Source organism: Athalia rosae, chromosome 5, assembly GCF_917208135.1.
Source record: "Athalia rosae chromosome 5, iyAthRosa1.1, whole genome shotgun sequence".
Taxonomy (NCBI): domain Eukaryota; kingdom Metazoa; phylum Arthropoda; class Insecta; order Hymenoptera; family Athaliidae; genus Athalia; species Athalia rosae.
Genome location: NC_064030.1, coordinates 6,685,935 through 6,707,078, shown reverse-complemented (window position 1 = coordinate 6,707,078; position 21,144 = coordinate 6,685,935). Strand labels below are relative to the sequence as shown.

Below are 21,144 nucleotides of genomic sequence, written 5' to 3'. Positions count from 1 at the left end.
GTGTATTTATTTATTTAATAAATTGTATATAAAAAAGGGAAAGAATGATTTCTAGCTTTAGAACAGCGTTTCCAAAGTTTAGAATTCAGGCTAAAAAGTTCTCTAGGTATCAGGAGAACAGAAAACTCGAGGAGGTATTTCGGAATTCGGAATCTGGGATTTAGGCCAAAAAAATTTTCAGGTATCAGGAGAACAGAAAATCCGAGGAGGTATTTCGGAATTTAGAATTTTGGTCAAAAAATTTTCCAGGTATCAGGAGAACAGGAGAACCGAGGAGGTATTCCGAGACCTGGTGCCTGATCCGCTGCATGCGTTCCACCCTGTTCATTCATCTCCAGTATGAAAGAGAGAGCAACTGATGCATTGCAGGACTGACTGCATGCATGCCTGTGTCTTTGATCGATCAATCATGCTTCAAATCAAAAGCGATAATGCAGATCTCTAGAATGCCGGCCCTGAAATTCGAAAGTTCGCCCAAAAGTGGAGATTTGTATCAGGAGAACAGGAAACCCGAGGAGGTGATCCGAAACTTGGTGCGTCATGATGTGCATTCTTACAATAATATCATTCATCATGTCGTCCTGTCTGAGTATTGTTCGTATGTTTCAAATGATGGATGGTCAGGAGTTTACGGGTGTAGGGTTGTTATCATTGATAAACAATAATTTATTTCTAAACTTGCAATTCGTTTATTCACGAAATATTTAGACAGCATACAATTGATACTCATTTCATTGAAATGTTATTTACTATATCGAAAACCTGTTCATCTTTATGGTACAATATTGTTCCATTTATTCTAATTAATACTAGATACATCTTAAGACAATACGTTACGAATTACACGCGATACTTATATGATAACTACTTCCCAAATTAGAAATTATTCGACACAGTCACACTCTCTTCAAGGTTGTTTCATTCCTTCAACGGATTTTAGACTATCAATCCATAGCAAATCACAATCTTGCCGTTACACATACTCGGCAAAGTGTTAACGTTATCATAGACTGATACCAGTTTTAATATATTGAATTTCGAATACCGCGCTTCGTCTATTCCTGTAGAGCGCCCACTATGATGCTGGAAACGCCCGCATGCTGAATATGGCGGAATCCGGTCTTATCTACCGGCTATAGAGTTTTAACAAAAAGCTCCAAGCTGCTCTGCCACTGACATAGGGAGGGTGGGAGTCAGTTTTACAGGATCCTGCCGCAGATCAACTGGTCGGATTGTGTGTCGTCGGAAGTGCGTCTGAACTGTATTTAATCGGTTCTGTACACTAACAACAGAAGGTGATCGTGAGATATCGTGGCTCGATTATTTAGAACTGAAAGCTAAGTCATGACGAACATGTTATACCCATTTCTTATCGTCTTTGGCGCATGTACATGGCGCCACGTAGCCGCTTCACACGTTGTCAGACTTCGCGGTGTACCGGTTTCGAAGAATTCATTATTTCCAGCAGATCGTGACTTTCAGTGTTTAGATGGAAGCTTGATAATTCCATTCAACCGCGTCAACGATGATTACTGCGACTGTGGTGATGGTAGTGATGAACCGGCAACTGCCGCTTGTGCTAATGGCTCTTTCTATTGTCATAATCCTGGCCACAGGCCACAATACATACCATCTAGCTGGGTCAACGATGGTGTATGCGACTGTTGCGATGCCAGCGATGAATATGCCTCTGATAAAGCTTGCGTTAACAATTGCCAGGAACTTGGAAAAGAGGCAAGAATTGAGGCGGAGAGACTTGCAGAGCTAGCGAAACAGGGCGACAAGATAAGACTTGAAATGATTACCAGAGGCAAACAGCTCAAGTTAGAGCAACAATCGAACCTTGGTAAGCTTCATGCAGATCATGAGGAAGCCGAGAAGATTAAGAAGGAGAAAGAGATAATCAAGAATCAAGCTGAGGAACGAGAGAAGATCGCTCTGGAAAAATATAAACCTGTTGAAACTGAACATCTTTCTACAGACCCTGAAGAAGAGGAAATGAATGCCAATGAAGCAGAAGATTATTTCAATCACCTAGATTCTGATTCTAGCGGCACCATCTCCATCTCTGAAATACAAGTCAGGCAAACGTTCGATGTCAATAGGAATGGAGAAGTATCCATCGACGAAGCGAAATATTTCTTGAACAACAAAGAGGAGGTCAACCTGCAGGAATTCCTTGACTCTGCTTGGGCTAATATTAAGCCGTACATCATGCTAGAAGAGGGTAAGGATAAAAATTATTCATTTTAGGTTTCTTCATTCCTTTATTTTAGGTTCATATACATACCACGTTGTGACACTTTTATATCTGAGTTCAAAATGATTCTTGCTGTATTAAGAGCTTGGCTCACGGGTGAGAAAAGAAACACTCTGATAAGGCCAGGATGTGTTTGTTTTTATTTGATAGCAGATAAACTGTAGCGGCAAAGTCTTGAGCAATTTATATAATATGCTAGATTTACAATTGAATATAAGAAAATAAACTCGGTCAACTTGCTGATAGGACAATCTTTATTTGCTCATTTAATTGTTTCTAAAAAGAAGAAGCAATGAAAATTACCTGTATGGTTTTTATTTTTGACATAGGAACCTTCAAACACCCAGGCCAAGAAGGTGAACCTCTAGGACATGAAGAGTCAGAGTTATCTAAGGAGCATGAAGATGATCAAGAAGGTGAAGGCGAAGATAATGCGGAGGATGCAGACACTGAAGCAGAAGCACCAGCTCCTCAGTATGATGAAGAAACTCAACAATTGATCGATGAAGCAGAAAAGGCAAGAAATCAGTTGAAAGAGGCCGAAAGTTCCTCAAGGGACTTGCTGGAAGAATTGAGAAGGTTAGAGGAGCGAATTGATAGAGACTATGGTCCAGATGAAGAATTTGCAGCTCTAGATGGACATTGCTTTGACTACACAGACCTGGAATACGTTTATACACTGTGTCCGTTTGGAAAAGCTACTCAGAAATCGAAGTCTGGTGGTTCGGAGGTTATTCTTGGACACTGGCATGACTGGGCTGAGTCTAGAGGAAACAAATACGCAGCCATGAAATTCGATCGAGGACTCGCTTGTTGGAACGGGCCAACGAGATCTGCAATAGTGAATTTGTCTTGTGGTCTGGATAACCAAGTTTTGTCCGTCTCAGAACCAAGCCGGTGCGAGTATGCTATTGAATTTGCAACTCCAGCAGTCTGTCACATTAAAAACCATGCTGGTGATTCTCACGATGAACTTTGAGTGGCTATTTACACCCTAAGCAATGAAATATATCAAACATTCACTTTTCAACATTTTGGGATCACAAACATAGTTAGTATTAGGCATATTGCAAGAATGATTATTAATAGTGCTGTTCGTGGACAGAAGATTACAGAATAAAAAAATTTCATTCCTCGGATTGATTTTTTACCGACGTGAAATTAATGGTACATAATACCTAAGTGGTCACTGGAGGAAAACAAAATCAGGGAGTATCTTATTGCATTAAGAGAATATTTATATGATTGGTAAAAGATATGTACAAATAAATACACGCAGATATTAGTTTGAAACAATTAATTTGTGTCAGATTTGGCTAATTTATTAATAAACTATATCTCTTATTTTATTTTTCATCCCAAAGTGAGTCGAGCCTAGTCAAACCCAAGATCTTGTTACAGAGTTTGGTAACAATATTAAAGACTAAATGGCTTTGAAAAATTTTAAATTGGCACCTATCTGGTATTCTGACATTATAATTGATGAGGACTGATTCATTTTTTCCTCATTATAATCTTGAGTCAAATATTTCGTGTATACTTACCAAGGAAGTACTGAAGTCACAAGCAGATGTACCATCTCACCCAATTATTAATTATTATGGAATGTCCGCCTGTGATACATTCCTCAGAGTTGAAATTCTTCAAAAAGATTAATAGATCTCATGTATTAGGGATAGCATTTGGGTTGAAATTATTATTCCATCAATTATAAAACACACGAGGTTGATTTCAATTTCCCTTATCACGAATTGATAATATCCAAGCTCGGATGGATCTTTATTGTAAGTCATATTTTGTAATTTTTTAAGGAGATCATGCTAACGTGTCTGGAAAAATGAATAAAACTTGTTGAATTATATACAACCAACTCAGTTTTATTTCCGTTGCGCGTCTCTATTGCATGTTATTTATAGATACTTTGGTCATTTCATAATTCGTAACTGCACACTTCTATTCATAAACTTTAATTTTCAATACCACATATCGTTTATCATTTCATAATTTAAATAAAGAGGATTTGATTAATGTCGGAATTTCGGTTATCGATCGACATACTATATGTGTGAATAAAAAAAATAGAAGCGTTTAGACAGTAATAATATTTATTCATAATCGGTGACAACTATCTATAAAATATCTAGGCACAGCGTAGCTAGAGCCTTCTAAAATAAATCTCTTGTAACAATTATTTCAGGTTTTTTTATTCACTAGAAGAATAATTTCGGTTTGCAGCAACCATCGATATACCTTTTTTTCATAACAGTTGTGAAGGAGAAAATTCAAGATCTCGGATAAAATGATTTTCGAATTCAGAGCAATTGTGCGAGAGTTTAGCAAATTTTTACAAATCATATAGAAAATGATCATTTTTACATAATAAATTGCTCCACCCGTTTGGCAATGGTGTATAAACTTACCACAGTAATGACAGTTGCTGTGTTATGATTTGTTACCATGATCAGCCTTGCTAGATAGATCGACGATTCAATCCTATCGCTCGAACTTTTCAAGTACCTAGTTTTTTGTTAGATCAGCTCATAGTCGTCTCCTACGAAAAACTGACCTCAAGGCGGAGACAAATCGATAGATTAAACTTCGTACTCGTTTTCGAAGTGCCTAAAACAGGTTGCATAATATTATTTTCATCATCATGCTATGTTACATAATTATAGTATATTTACAGGAGAAGGTATCATTTAGTATGTTTTATATGCCAAATCTATTCTACTATACAATGCTATTTTCTTTAACTTCAATTCGCATTATTTTAATCGCGAGTTAATGATCCTCTTATTAAATTCGAATTATTTTATATTATGCGTTAATGCAGTTTTAGCGTGAATCTTAATCTGCATTCTGTAATACTATCATGTATGCATTATGTATTTGTATCTCAGACTAATTTTACAGTGCAAGTTTTGGCTCAAATTTCACGATGGTCGACAGTTAACTATAACGGGAAAAGGCTCCGGAGTAGACAAAGAATTTTTATAAATAAAGCTAATTATAGATATTATGGATAATCAAGGCGAAGCTTCAAGTATAATAAGTAGAATTAATAAAATTAGATTACAAAAAAAATGACATAATAAAATCTCAAGCGGACGCACTACATACAGTTAGAGAAGGTCATCTATTTTTCCATCTGTGCAATTGATCATTGTACAAAATAATTTTCAAGGCCAATCATTTTTCACTTCTCCAGAAAAAATTCGAATGAAAACATCCGCTTCATAAATTTTGTATGTATATACATAGATGAATACGGGTAATAAGCTCATAATCGAAAACTAACTCGAGATATAATAGTAGATCAAATGATTAATAAAATATTGTACACAAAAACTGTATATATATTATATATATATATATGTACATACATATATATATTTATTTACAATTAAGCATGCTACGATATTATAGCGTGACTTGATTATGTTTTCATTATACATATATGAAAGCTCATTTGCCAAGCTTTTCGAACATAATTAATTTTTCTTTAAAGCTTTTGGTGTCAGTGGACACTTCCGATATGTTTCCGTTCAACATATTCTGCAAATCCTCATCGTTTTTGCTGGACAATAAATTATTAAACATTATTTTATTGTCCTCCTGTTTAGCCGGAGATGTTGGTGGCGATGATAATTTCTTTTTTGGAAATATGACCGAATTTCTTTGATTCCCATTGTCCGTCATTTGGGTGACGAATGTTGTTATGGCAAGCAATCGATGAATATCTATATTCTCTCTAGCGTCTGATGACTGATGCCAGTAAGATTTGTCTGAAATAATCGGCTTCGTTTCTTCCATGTCAAGGGTCGTCGGCTCCATAACTTGACCCCCCGACCACGGATCCTGAAAATAGCCAATGAAATTAAGCAAAGCGTAATGGATTAGAGCATTCAGCGTTTAATTATTTATTTATTATTCATGGAATGAAATGGACATTTTAGATCAATAGCGGTGTCGATTTTCGATAACATTCGTTTTCGCAAGAGAATATATAAGAATAAAAAATAAAAAGCAATTGGAGAGAAAAACAGCGATTAGTGTTGGCGAATCAAAATCAAAGCTGTATTAACGTATGAAAAAATATATGAAATTTTTTTTCTTCCAAGAAAGTAATGCAACGACAGTAAAGCGGTCTTACGGTTCTTTCTTTCGTCTCAACGGCGTTATCGGTGATTTCTTCTTCCTTTCCATCCTGGTCCAGATCCTTTTCAAGACTGTCGAGTGTCTCGGTGCTGGCTGAGGATTTATTTTTTTTTTCAGAGTCGAGCGTATCGGTGCTACCCAGCTCCGAACTTTCGGATGATTTTTGGAATCTCGAAGGTTTCCTTATCAAAGGTGGTTTTCTATCGCCCTCGGAATTATTTCCTTGATTGTCCACCTGAACAATATCAATTACGCTTGTGCTCGGTATCCTCTTCGGCGGTTTCCGGGATCGACGATTTTCCAATTCATCGTCAAGCTCCAAGTTGTCGGAGCTTTCGGAGGACATTGTCGTCCTTTGTGTTCGCCTCCAGCATCTCTTCGATAGATCTGAGCTGGACCGTTTTGGTTCTAATTTACCCTGTTCAACTTCTATATTATCCACGCTTTCCGATGATTTTGACAACGACATAACTCGAGAATTATTAGAGATATCGTATGGCAGAGTAACAATATCCGAGGCGCTGCTACCTTTATGCATACCGTCTTGTTCCATCTCGGCAGTAATTTTCGAATCGTTATTTTTCACTTCGTCGAGTATGTCGAAGCTTTCGGAAGACTTTGAAATCGCCCTACTAGTTCTTTGAACACCTCTAAACTCGTAGCTGCTCCTTCTTCGTTCGATGGAGTCGTCGCTGTTGACCGTATTCAGTGTTTCCAGACTATCGGACGACTTGGAAACTCTATCCGTCGACTTGGAGACCAAATTTAACGATTTTCTAAGCGCGGGTTTTACCTCCTTTGTTTCCTCAAGTCTGTCAAAACTATCGGTGGACTTAGACCAAGTATTTTCCAGGCTATCGGGTGACTTCGACAAGCGATTTATCGAGGACCTTCTCCTCGGTAACTTTGAAGACAGTTCCGCAAAAATATCCGAACCCTTCGATATTCGGTTAGACAATTTTCTCATCACTGGTTTTATCTCACCGCTGTGAATTTCCCGTACCGTATCGTCGGTCGATTCGACATTATTCGTCGCCCTCTGTAAAATACTATTGTTCAAACTATCCGGCGATTTAGATAACGCGCTGGGTGAGCTCAATTTGGCCTCAAGTTCTTCGAATATATCCGAAGTTCTCATCAAACGACTAGACGATTTTCGTATAACCGTTACATTCCTCGATTCAATCGGTGAACTTTCGATACTACCGGAAGTCTCGAGACTATCCAGAGTGTCGGAACCTTCGGATATCGTTGTTATATTCGCCGAAGGTCCGCTCATTACTTGTGCCGACATACGTTTAGGGAGACGACGATTCTTTGGTCTTACTGTTATCCGATGCATTGCCGCTCTGTGATTAAGACGACCGCTTTCCAATTCGGCTAAAAAATTTTTACCGTCATTTTTTCACATCCTCACTATATTATTAATCTTCAAAATGAATATTCCCTACAATTGAAAATACTTACGCAAATCCTCTTTTGCCTGTGATTCATTTTGATGCTTTGCGAATTCGTTCAACGAAGAGGAGCTTTTCGTCGTGGTCGTCTGCAAAGATAAAAATCAAACGAAAAAAATCGGTTAGATTTGAAACCAAAGTGGTATAAAGTACATATATACGATACGTTTATAACGATGCTTTTAACGTGGACGATTTGATTCCACGATTGAAATTCTTCTGTGTACCTATACAGATTCGAAAGATGTGTTTCGTAAGATAAATTGATACACTTATAGTAAACGTGTACATTAACTACTACTCCGTGACTTTTACACGTATACGTGTATTTGTTCAATATAGCAATTAGTTACGTTGTTAATTAAGAATGCTTTTTGAGGAAACAGGAGGAAGAAATATAAGAAAAAAAACAACAAAGTAAAAGAAACATTATAAATTCTCTCAATTATTTTCCAGATTTTAGCGATGATCTAATCACCGCGCGAAGCGGCATATAAGCGGCGAGAGAGCCAGTCTAATGTATAAAATTACAATGGTATATTAAATCGGTCAAAAGTTTGTTACATTGCGGACATTCTCCTTGAAAGAAAAAATATGTCTATATACGTATATATGGCACTTTGGTAATTTTTCAATGTTTCTATACACAAAACATCCATGAAACGTATGTACGTTCAAACATTACATACTCACACAACATTTGTCGTGAGAAATATGAAAAAAAAATTCAAAATTAAAATCATAATCAATATGCGCAAAGTAAATATGTATGCACGATGTGTACATTATAACGGTGTGTCCTACTAAAACCATTATGTGAAAAGAAAAAAAAAAAAAAAATTAAATAAGGATTTTAAATGTAATAAGTTTAAATAAAAGTAACCACTTGGGATTACCTTCACTCACGTGTTTGACGATATATATCTGTTTTTTTTTTTTTCATTTTGCTATTATAAAAACTTCTATTTTTACTCTCTTCTTTTTAACGAACTGTGCAATTTGTAACTGTTGCTTATTCATTATACTTAAAAATTGCGTCATTTCAGGTACCTACATAGAATTTTGTGTAAACGCTGTATTAAGATATACCACAAGTGCCTCACAAGAGTCTATTATTAATATTACGACAGTCACTTCGCGAATAAATATGGGAAGACTGCGTTCACCGGTTGCAACTCGAAAGGAAGAGAAAAATAAAATGAAAAAAAAAAAAAAAAATTTCGATTAATTTTTTTCCTCCTATTTCAAAGTCCAAGCAAGATAATGCGACCACCGTAAGATGCATCCCACGTCAATCTGACCACACGCCTGTATTCCAATTAGATGAAATCTAAAGAATATTGTAAGAAATAATTGTCACGATTCGATTGATTTTTTTTTCTTCTCTCCTAATTATTATTACCTTATTTGTGATAACCGTTTTCTGTCTCGTCGTCACCATGGCGGCGGTAGTTTTCTTTTTGATTTGACCACTGTGCGTGTCGTAGCGTTTCTCATCGTTGTATCCGTACACACCGATATTTATTTTAGTCACATGATTACGAGTGGCGATTTTTGCACTTTTCAATATTTTCTCCCTCTCCTTGTTGAGATAATTCTTGTGCTCAACCGGGTTGAGATTTAATTGTTTTATAATCGCACGTATGTTCGATGAAATGTTCGTATCCCTTTGCGACATAACCATCATGTCGGACGTATGTTTATTTTATTTCTTCAGTCTTTTTATTCTCAGTGACGAGTACCGAAATCACAATACTTCAACCTCAGCACTTTTAATTTCACGCATTACGATACGAGTTAAAAGTCAGCAGAGATCTTTACCACTTCACCAATAATTTCTTTATTTATTTATTTTTTTGGTTCACGTCGAAATATCCAGTCTCTGATCTCAGATCGGACGTTAAACTCTCTCACCTATGTGATCTCGAAGGGGAATGACACTAAAAATGATATTTCCAAACTAACGGTCAAATGATTTCTCCAACTGCAGTGCAGTGCAGATTCTCCCTTTAGTTTTTTTTTCAATACCTATCGTTACAAGTAATAAACTTATGCCGCCTAGTGATGCGCAACGATAACGGAATCTACAGAATAAAATTTTAGTACGGATATTGTGGCAAAAAAAAAAAAAAACAGAAGAAAAAGGATTTCTTTTTCTTCTCTCTGTATTCCGCAATGATAATTATTACATACGCCCCGTGCAAGTGTTAGCGAATCGGACTTATGTACGTGTATTTTATTACGGGGAAGATTATTAGCGCACTTATGAATCGTTATTAAGACAAAGAAGATAATTATTTTGTAATTTCCGTCAAGTCCCGGTTTAGAACGTCATAATAATGCGAAGGTCTGTTTCTGCAGTAGAGTGTGAACACCGCGTAGGTAGAATTTTACCCTTACTCCTTTCATTCGCTGACGTTTCGAGTTTACAGGTAGAAAAAAGGATTGAGTTCAAATAACGTGGGCGATAACGTGGGTCGCTATAACTCACGTTTGAGAAAAAATTATCGATTTCATATAAACAATAACTATACGTGTACATTAAAAGATAGAATCGTACGCCACGATTCACGTTCGCGTCTCTCTCGTTTCTGCTCCTACATCATGCAGACCATGCGACGTTATTTTATTTCCAAAAAAGGAAGATCCCCCCCGAACTAGGACTACCAAAAACGCAGGTCGATTAAGCTGAAAAAACTCTTTCTATTATTCGGAAGAATAAGGTAGAAATAAAATTAAAAAAACGGGGCGCTACATATGTGTGATACGAATCGTCTGCAGAGTTCAAAGACACGGTCCGACTAAATTTCATCCTAATATTAAACCCGTGGGACAACTATCGATTAAACAAAAAACACCCCGATAGCAACTGCACGACGTCATTGCCGATGATTCAATCTTCGCCGTTGAAAAATGTTGTACATACAACACCGATAGGATGTTATAAAATTACACGATAATATAATTGATTAATCAGCGATTACCGTGATTTTCGAGAGATTTTTTTTTCGGTTTCGATTAAAAAATATATGGGGGGGAGGAAAAAAAAGTTACGCGCGATATAATTTATGATTCGCAGTTCCTCGATCTCGATCGGTGCCATTTCTTCTACATCCTTGAACTCGATTTCTGCTCTATCGCGCGGTTCTATAGTAGAACCGATTTACATAGCGAAAGCAGCCGTAAATATATACATGTATGTGTACCAATAGTATAGTGAACCTATAGCATTCTACAATAGCACATGTACGTTATTCTATACTGAAACTCATTGGCATTTCTTCTTTGTCATGATTATTTTTTTTCTCAATTTTCCATTTTCTATCTCCCCCCCCCCCCCCCCAATACCCACGATACCAGGAGCGTCCCGAGTACAATATTAAATGTTCACCTAACTCGGCCGTGTCAAATCGTACGATAATAAAAGTTATAGAATGGGTTAGTGAACAGTCTGAACCCCGCATCTAGGATTTTAGGTTAAATACAATTCGTCTCGAAGATGAGCGTGCGAATGACCATATAGTTTTATGAGCATGTACACATGTAGTACGCGTACACTTCATCGTAAAGTGTATTATACCGTCTGTCTGAGTTTCGACCGCCTTATCAACTGGGTGACAAATGTCAAAGATAATCAATTATACATTCTATCTTCTCATTTTCTCTCTCGTTATTTACCGATTGTGCAGGATAGATATCAATTCGTCGACCAAATGGTGGATCAAATTCAAAATTCTCGACTCAACGCGTCGTGTCATCGAATTATCTATTTTTTTTCTTAATTTATGTGCATCGCCGTGCGTTACGCCAGCAAAAAAAAAAAGGAAAGAATTAGATAAATAAGTTTTCGCGTACATATATACACGTACACAAGGTATACACAGGCGTTGCTGGCAGAAGGGGGAAGAAAAGAAAGCTAAAATTTTTGAAGACATTTTTTTTTTTTTTGTAAAAAAGATTCTTCCTTTTTAAACACTGACCGTAAAATTAATTCAGAAATTGTTTTAAAGCAACTCGCGTACAGCCGAAATTAGTCATAATTCAGATAAAAGTTTTAATTAAATATTAATGCGGTATGTACAAATGTATGTATGTGTATATATGTATCTGCTGAACGCGTGCAGGTTATTTAGTTACTCCCGAGAGTCTCGTATATATAATCAGATCGCGTGTCGTGTTTTAGTTAATATAAAAATTTCGTATTACATAATTAACCGAATTATAAACGAAACGTGCACACATATATGTAATCAAGGCAATAGGTATAATTGTACCGGCGACTAACTTCAACTTTACTCACAATTTTACGCAAAATGACAAAAAAAAATAAGAAAAGATGAAAAAAAAAAAAATAATTCAAATACCAAAAGTTGAAGGAGAAGGAAAACTTTTCATAGACATGAAGCAGCCTCGGTTCCTCTTACGAAGTCTCAAGTGATACGAAATGTATTCGATACTTGAACGCTTCCTCGAAAAAACAAAGATGACGAAGAAGAGAAGAAAAAAAAAAAAAAAGAGTCCTTAGTACGTTCCGGACACTTGCGTGGGTACTGCAGACGCTACTTAACGCTGCGTATACAGGCATTGTTTTTCCCATCGCTACGCCGAGATTTTCTATTCATTGAATTTTTTAGTCTCCGCATTTTATTTTTCTGATATATACATTATAGGTAGGATGTAACGGCGAAGAACGGTATCTACGGAGAAACTAATTTCGATCCCTCAGAATGTGGTGTAAGAATTACCGATGAATCAAGTATAAGAAAAAATGGGAATCAGGTGTAATTTATTCATTGTGAAAACAAATTAACGAAGAACAACTTCGCGTTTCTTCTCATGCTTACTTAGTTAACGAACGGTGGCCGCATTTTATGAAAAAAAGAAACAGAAAAAGAAAAAAAAAAAAGAAAGATTTCATCTCCAGTCTTTATTTGAGAAAATGTACGGAAAATATCGTACATCATCTCCCAAGGTTAAGTACCATCGCGCGTATACACCAGTGTGTACTTCTTGCGAAGAAACTCGTTCACGTATATGTATACATAAAATATTGTACATATGTACAGTGAAAGATGTAATTTAAACCGTGGCAATCTCTCACGCCAATTTCGTGCTACTTTGAGACGCGTAGTTGTTTCGTCGTCTTGCTAAGAGAACAACTATCAGTGACGTTTTGTCGTATGCGTTGTGTACGCGATATATATCTCGAGTCAAAGCATCGTCAACGGTTCGCCTACTTATTTGAAAGGAGAAAAAATCAAATAAATAAAAAAATGAAACGTATGCATCGCGTACACACGCGCGTATACGACTAGGAATTATTATTTTAAATTATTCCGAATTGGCAATTTCATTTCCTTTCATTTAATTTCAGCTTTATTTTATTTATTTATTTTTTTTCTTTGGTCGATATTTTATAATCCAATTAGTTTATATAAATATATACATGTACGGAGCTATTAAGACTGTATACGGGGTTCGCTATTATGATACGATTACAAAATGGGGTTTTCGATATCACTGCGGAGCTGAAGAAATAATCCGTCTAGTTATTACCAACTCCCTCCTGTTAATGCTGGAAATTTCTATTCCTGTCATTACGCAACTATATAGTTATTACAAGTACCGCCTCGTACATAGAGTACAGGTACAACGTACTCGTATATGCTCCGTACGTATTGTGATAATCGGTTTTCTTGCATCGGAAAATTAGCGCAAGTATAACAATGATTTTCTCCATCATTGATCATCGGAACTCTCTAGATTCAACTACATGTAACTACGTACGTACGTATACGTACTACAGCTGGATACAATAGCTGCACATTGCATTTGATTAATTACAAGGGAGAGGGGGAGAGAGAACTCTATGCTTTTCCGGTTTTATAACGCCACACATTTCCGGTTTCCAGTTGACGGGTCAATATACGCACGTTGTTGACATATCAATAGTTACTTGTACGTACGTACATCGCACGTACGTTTCATCGGGGTGAGATGTCAAATTAATTTCACAACGAAACCAACGTGCAAAATTACATAATTAAAATTGACACGTGGTATATAATACGTGTATGTACTCAGTTATATGATATACATAATGATATAATTATCTTCCTTTTCTTTCTTTCAGAGAAAATTTCTAGAGCTTTTATTTTGACGATCTCAATTAATTCTTTCTTTTTTTTTTTTTGCGATTATTAGTAACCGATATCATCTGCCGGTTATCAAAGAGATACAAGCGAGATTGAAATCTCAATGAATTTTCGAGTGGTTGATACAGGGATAGAAAATGAGAAGAATAGTGAATAAATAATGGAGATAAAAATTATACGAAACAGAGGAGGAGACGAAGAAGGAAAAGAGTTAGCTTGTTATACGTCGGAACTTCAACTGCAGTGGGATACAGGATATCAATTACCGGATTTGAAAAGCGTCGACACTGGGACTCGGCTACTTTTGTGAACGACACACGCTCTAGTTGTCACTCAAAAGGGGAAATTAAACGCGATAATACATTACACTGTGTTCAATTACGTTGGAAAAACAAACGTAAATTAATTAATCCGTAGGTACGTAGAAGTACGCGTGCATGTGTAATTAGTCTGTTAGATATGAAAAAAAAAAAAATAACGTCAATTAAGGAACAATTTGGTCATCGGATTGTGTCGTCCCACGTTCGATCGTCTTAGAATGTAATCCGATCGGTTGATCTCATTCGTAAACGCGATTCACTGTCGATCCGGGGGGGTTGGATAAGCCCGAAGTTTCGATCGAAAAATTTCTCGAAATTTTATTCGACATACTTTCATCTTTTACATCATACACCGATTTTTATTTTCCTTGTTTTCTCTCTCTCTCTCTTCCTCTTTTCAATCAATTCAAACTGTACAACACCTACACGAATATAACTACCTTATGATTTTATTTTTCTATTCAAAAAATCGATTCCCCTGCATCGCTATACTATTCGAAATCGAAAAACCCCACTCGCACTTTTTAATTTTTCTTTCCTTTTACTTTATTTCTTTCTTTCCACTTTATCACCCGCACCTTCTGCGTCGCGTTGAAAGTTCTACGGCACCACGATCGTGACTGAGGAGGACCTCCTGGTGATTGTTCCGTACCCGTAGTGTTTCACAGAAGGAGGCGTTCAGGTGTGTTCGTGGGAGAATCACCGTTTCGTTATCGTTGGAGGGAGAGGGGGAGGGAGAGGGGAGGAGAGGAGAGGATCAATTTAATGCAAAAGTTTATCCGATTTTTTTCTTTTTTCTTTTTTTTTTTTGCGAATGCGGTTCGTAATTTGCACCGAGCCGTGCGTATAGACTCGTGAAAGAAAGTTGGTTGAAAAATACGTGCGAAACTCAGATTCAAAGTAAGTCTTGAATTTTCAAAATTTCTTTGGCTGTATTATCTCAGAATATCGCACGTGATTGGTAACAATTAACGAGCGCTTCTTTCGAGATAAGACCGTTTACTTCACGGTAGGTACGTACCTAGAGCGTTTGTTATACGCTGGTTTTAGATACATATATACGTATATCAGATGTTTGGTATTTTGTACCCATAGTAACGGATCGGTGAACGGATAGGTTACTTCGCCTGCCTACCAGCTGTTCTATGTATGAACCGTATATATTGTAAAACATGAAGTAGCGAAGTCAGATTGTAAAGTTATATCGCTACAGTGCGAGCATTGGGTAGGAGACCTTTAATAATTGGAGAAAGAAAAAAAATTAAATAAAGAAAAAAAAATAAACGAGAAAGCCCGTTACATGCGTGTACGATAATCCCAAGTTTTTAAGTAAACGTTCATCGAGTATTAAATGTATCTGTATACACGATTAATAAAAGTCCGCGATATATATAGTATTCGTACACTGTACATATATGAAGGAAGTTTGTCAATTTTATACCGTATAAAAAATTTTGTAAGAGGAAGAGAAAATAGCGTTGCGCATACCGGTACAGTACGATGGTCCGCAGTATAGTTTCTATACGTAAAAATGACTGTGAGAAAAGAAAAATTTAAATAAATAAATAAATTGAAAATTTAATGATTCGAATAAACGAATATTGAATAGAACTTTATTTGCAAATTATGCTGAAATACTCTCACGAATTTTCTAATCTCTTTAAGAGAAAAAATCAAACCTGCAGCAATATTCGAATTCGTAATATAATTATATGCAAGTTGTACGGGCGATTTTTTTTTTCCTATCATTTATTTTATTCCGTGATATATTCGCCGTGAAGAAAATTAATCAACAGATGTACGAAAAATAGAAGATCCGCTGATGCGTATGTTATATCCTTTTTTAATTAATAATAGATAATATAATTTTACCGAATGAAAATCACGATAGATCATTTTTCAAATTGTTGTTATAGGAATGCTCCGTTTTCATGTATCATGTTCGTTGTGCAAGATAATATGTATTATATCTATAATATATAGAAGCCGATAATGTCAGATTGAAATAGTGACGGACTTTCATATACAATAAAATAATGAGGTCAGTTGATTTGGATCGATGCATGTATTATACTTTATCGTATTAGCTGCTAGATATTACCATGCATTATAAATATATACAGATACGTAATCTCAGTATTTTTGAACATTCAATTTCAACCCACTTCCTTCGTATTGTATATCCCATGCATGCATCTACCTGTGATAATAAGTCTGCGAATCCATTGGTTGTTTTTTTTTTTTTAATTTAATCATGTTTTTCTATTTTCAATTATTCAACGCTGCAATAATTAGTCTTCGACGTGTATGAAATAAAAAGAAAAAAAAAAAAAGCAAACTGCTTCTACCTAACGTACAACAAAAAACTAAAGTCGTACGCGTCTTTGGTATAGAGTGATAAAGAGGAGGAAATATGACGTCAAGAAATATAGTATTCAAATATATGAAAAAGAAAGAATTGAAATTAGGAAAACGGGGGGAAAAAAAGAAATATATATTTTCTATTTCTGTGTCGAAACGCACCACCTTATGCGCTGCATTTTCAGTACGGCCGAGTCACCGTAATTGCGGTTAATTGACGTGTAAGTCGGATGAAATACTCGAGCAATAAAACGAATTGCCTCACAATGGACCGTGAAAATCGATTTTATACGATTAAACGAGGAGAATCTAACGAAATTTGGTGAACAGCGGTATACTACCTATAAAGACACGGAGATAATAATACACACTCTGTCACAATTTTTAACCATTGTACTCAGAATTATTATACATAGGTTTAATATACATTATTACGAACGATCAGAAACTTTCGATTTCGAAAAATTAATCGAATACAAAATGAATCTTGCCCCATTTAATCTTGTCCCCAGTTTTTCCCCCCCTTTATTGTTAACTGCAGTTTTTTTGATGAACAAATGTAAAAATGAAATAATGATCAACGTATAACTATAAATGTCAGCTAGACTGGCTGGCAGGATGACTGACATCGAAATGTCAAGTAAAATGTTAGGTAGCTATTTTTACGTCCTGCCGCGACGAGTCGATGAAATAAATGGAGGAGAAGAAAGCCGGAAGTATGGATACGATTAAAGAGAAAAAAAATAATGATAGAAATGGAAATCCCAATTTTATTTTCTACGTCTATACAAGCACGTAATTCAATGTCCATTTCAACGGTATATTACAGCTTCTACAAAAGAGCGCTTCATCCCGAAATCACAACTTGAATATTTTTTTTTTTTTGTTTAATTGATTCATTTTATTGTCGATTGCCATAAGATTTATCGCTCTTACGAGTAAAAATGTCAAACGATTACGTATTTTTCGATTCACGTAATATTCGGGGGTACATCAAAATGCCAAGAATTTTTGACTTCGTACGTACCTACATATGGTTGGAATTTCGAAATTTAATTTTATTGCGCAATGACGATCGTCGGCACGTATTTTAGAATCGTTTATCGTTGATTGTCGTGGAAAAAAAAGGGGGGAAAAAATTATGGAAACCGCATTAAAGAAAATCGGTCGTAATTCGAATCGGCTCCGTAACAGTTTTCTATATAATATCAGGTATTGCCAGACTTCACCTTTATTGAGCCGTGAAAAGAGACTTGTGAAATTTTTTATTTCATTAATAAAATGTGACAAAAGTCTTCACTTAATATAATATTGTTACGTGCAAAGGAAAGTCAGAGAAAATTTAACAATCGAATGAATGACGAATCCCGATGTCGATGGCCCGAAATAATTAAGGATAATGACATTGAATTAATTAAAGTCCGAGCTGATTTCCTGATTGAATCTTCCAATAAATGGTGGATTTTTTTTTTTTGAGAATTCCTTTCTTAGTTTACGTGAAAATTTTTACACTAGTTTGTGCATTTCTATGAACCTACGTCATTGTTTCAACAAAGGTGTTGTTTGTGTGCACAAATTATTTTTTCTATCTATCGAAAAGCTTTCGACGAGCCGAAGGCTCAAATGAAACCGACGACAGAAATAGACCCGGACTAGCTGTTGAATTTAACAGTTTACAAGTGAATTTTTTCGGTGAGCTTTTTTTTATAAAACATTCAAACTTTCGTTTATTGTTGGTAATAAACGCAAAGTTACTGTCAGTTGCTCTTTGACGATTTCAGCGGTTACTCTATAACCAACTCACAATCAGTGTATAACTTTGATGTTTTTCATTTACCGAATGAGGTGAAATAAGTTTTCAGCTTTATCGACACCCGGTACACTTCACTGATAGATAACTAAGCGCTCTTTCTATCGCAACTTCACGCACAATTTATTTATCCAGATGTTAACTAGGAGAAAGAAAAACAAATTCTAAAAACAAATAATGTGTCTCATTTTTGTGTCTTCCAAACGATTTCTTGTTTTTTTTCTTCAACGAATTAAATTTCAGCAAACTGTATGAGGACCGGAAGAAACTTTTGTTCGATTATTTTCATTAACAAGGAACTTACTTTCTCGATAATGGGACAGATTTAAAGGTGAGTGAAAGAAGAAAGGAAGAAATAAGGAGAAAAAAAGTCTTCGTCTCGAATCCGCGGAACGGGAAATTGTATTTTTGGGCCAAGTCGTGCGAGCGGAGCGGTGCAAGACCTTGTCCAGCATCACAAAATGAGCCGGGTATAGGATTCGAGTCAAATACGTCGGGCCAAGTAACGGGACAATCTCATTTGACGGCGGCGGCAGCGGCAGCATCTCGCTCCGTACATTTTATATGGTACCTACTTCCCTTCCTTTCTTGTCTTCCGAAATTAAAAGAAGATGAAAAATGGCCCACTATCCCCAGAGGACGACGCGTTAAGAAGGGGGGGGAACCGGGTACGCCTTTGGATGCAGGTGACGAAATAAATGCCCCGAACAAACCAGTTCGCTAACACTCTTTTGAATTAATATATGGATCACGACGTCGTGTGATTCAAAACGCGAAACGAGTCGTTGAATTTTTTTCTCCTTATTTTATCAGACTCTGTTTATTTTTTTACTTCTCACGCCGTGACGAATCGCAAGAAACTCTATTAGCATCTTGGTTGCGGTGATCGTAGGCTACGAAAGTGAAAGAATTCAACAAAACAATCTAGTTCCAGTATAAAGTTCAACGAATAGAGAACGGAAATTAAGATTTAATTCTGGCGATTGAGGTTCTTCGATTCCTTTTTTCATTTGAATAAAAGTGATAGTGGTCGAATTAAAGAAAAGCCGAAAGAGATGCGTGGGGTTGGCAGGTAATGAAGTAAAGGAAAATACATCCTTGATGTGCAGTCGAACCTACTCGATGAGGTGCAGGTTTCGCGGATAATCGAAGAGCTATCAAACTATTAACGGGAAAAGTTTCCGCTCTGAGAGACGCGTACGAGTAGAATGTCAGAATGATGGGGCTGTTGGGGGAAGTCGAAGAACTTTATGGTATAGGATAAAAGTTATAACGCTTTCCACTTGTGGAGTTGACCGTTCTTTAAACATTCGAGCTGATACGCGCGTACGTAAGCGTACCTAATCGACGGTGAAAATTATACAGTCGTACGCAACTGTCTTATGACAATTGCCCGGATCTGCATTCTTGTTTCGAACAAGTTGGACCCCATTCGTCCTCGAAATTCGGAGTTTAGTTGTCGTTTTTTTTAATGTTATTTCGGGTTATCGTTACATCTAGTTGTTCGCTGTGGTTGTGCGAATAAAGTTTTTGAAACGTTTATGCATGTACGCATTCTCCGTGGACTTTTGATCGGCGAGATACCAATAACGATAACGATACAATTTTAATATACACGTGCGTAACTGTATTTTCGACGGAGGTTACCGCGGTAGACGACGAAACGAATACCACCTGTTGGCTGCAGGTTTACTCGCAGATATTACGAATCAAATTTCTTTATTACCTTCTAGTTTTGTATCTGCAGCGATAAATTTCGATGACAATTCGTATTATAACGCAAGCGTGGAATTAAATCGAAGCGAATGAGAAACAAAAAGTTCGTTCTTTAAATAACGTATTGATTCGATCTCGAATAGTAGAGTTCAAGTAGAATCAACTGAAGATTTAATCATATTTTTCGCTCTTTGTTTCTTCAATTTTTAATCAGTTTGTCTGAGACGGGATGAATGGGAGGAAAAAAAGAATTGTCACTCACCCTGAGTTGCGCTTCTTCGACATGATAGGTGGTTTTACTAGAACTGCGATTCTGAAATGAAAATAGTATATGTATAAAATTGCCAGTTTAGTTTTGAATATTTTTCTTACTTTTGCGTAATCTGTTAAAAATTCAATTTTCAGTGACTCGAACGAGTATGTATATCAACGTTATATTTAATCCGCAGACTGAATTATTCAAATCAAGTGAACGAGAATTGAATTCGCAATCGCGCAGAAGTACGTACCGAGTATACCTATGTAAATTTATCGTTCGAGGATCAAAGATCCTCTGCGCGGTTACACAAAAACACTTTTATACACTACATTCCTAATATTTTGTTACCGTATAATCAAATTCCGATACAATTCCCGATAGCTGTTGAGATCTTTCTCCGGCAAAATAACGCGTTGGATGAATTAACCAAATCGAAAACCGCGTTTTTCATCAAACGAAAACAAAATCGATGACGTTACGATCTGAAAATTCTTCAATGAAAAACAGAATAGAGGAGAAAAAAGCGTGAGCCGAATACTAGACTAGTTCAGAATAGCTACGCTATAATTTATCTCCAACGAAAATACCCTGTCTTTCGGACGGCGTGACCCTTTTCAAGCGATTATATTATTGAAGGTATATCCCAAC

The 21,144-nt window shown here is 36.3% G+C and overlaps 2 protein-coding genes across 4 annotated transcripts in view; one reads left to right on the top strand and one right to left on the bottom strand.

Moving 5' to 3' along the window:
- Positions 1–1,124: 1,124 nt before the first annotated feature.
- Positions 1,125–4,121, top strand: LOC105684533 (glucosidase 2 subunit beta). Its single transcript, XM_012397941.3, has 2 exons — positions 1,125–2,227; positions 2,590–4,121. Exons 1-2 carry the CDS (start codon positions 1,345–1,347, stop codon positions 3,237–3,239), a joined length of 1,533 nt encoding a protein of 510 aa, XP_012253364.2. The 5' UTR covers positions 1,125–1,344; the 3' UTR covers positions 3,240–4,121.
- A 226-nt stretch (positions 4,122–4,347) lies between these two features.
- LOC105684532 overlaps positions 4,348–21,144 on the bottom strand; it is a 66,212-nt gene continuing 49,415 nt past the window's right edge. For all 3 annotated transcript variants that reach the window (XM_048655388.1, XM_020851488.2, XM_012397938.3), the window contains 4 exons: positions 20,500–20,550; positions 7,886–7,964; positions 6,414–7,798; positions 4,348–6,118 (listed from right to left, as the gene is read on the bottom strand). In XM_048655388.1, the coding sequence (XP_048511345.1) occupies positions 5,726–6,118; positions 6,414–7,798; positions 7,886–7,964; positions 20,500–20,550 (1,908 nt within the window). In that variant the 3' untranslated portion in view covers positions 4,348–5,725. The remainder of the gene's footprint in view (positions 6,119–6,413; positions 7,799–7,885; positions 7,965–20,499; positions 20,551–21,144) is intronic.

Bases quoted from the DNA above. Each gene is read 5' to 3' on its own strand.
- LOC105684533 (XM_012397941.3), top strand. From the start codon at position 1,345: ATGACGAACATGTTATACCCATTTCTTATCGTCTTTGGCGCATGTACA. The intron at 2,228-2,589 runs GTAAGGATAAAA...TTTTTGACATAG, and splicing joins GTACATCATGCTAGAAGAGG to GAACCTTCAAACACCCAGGC.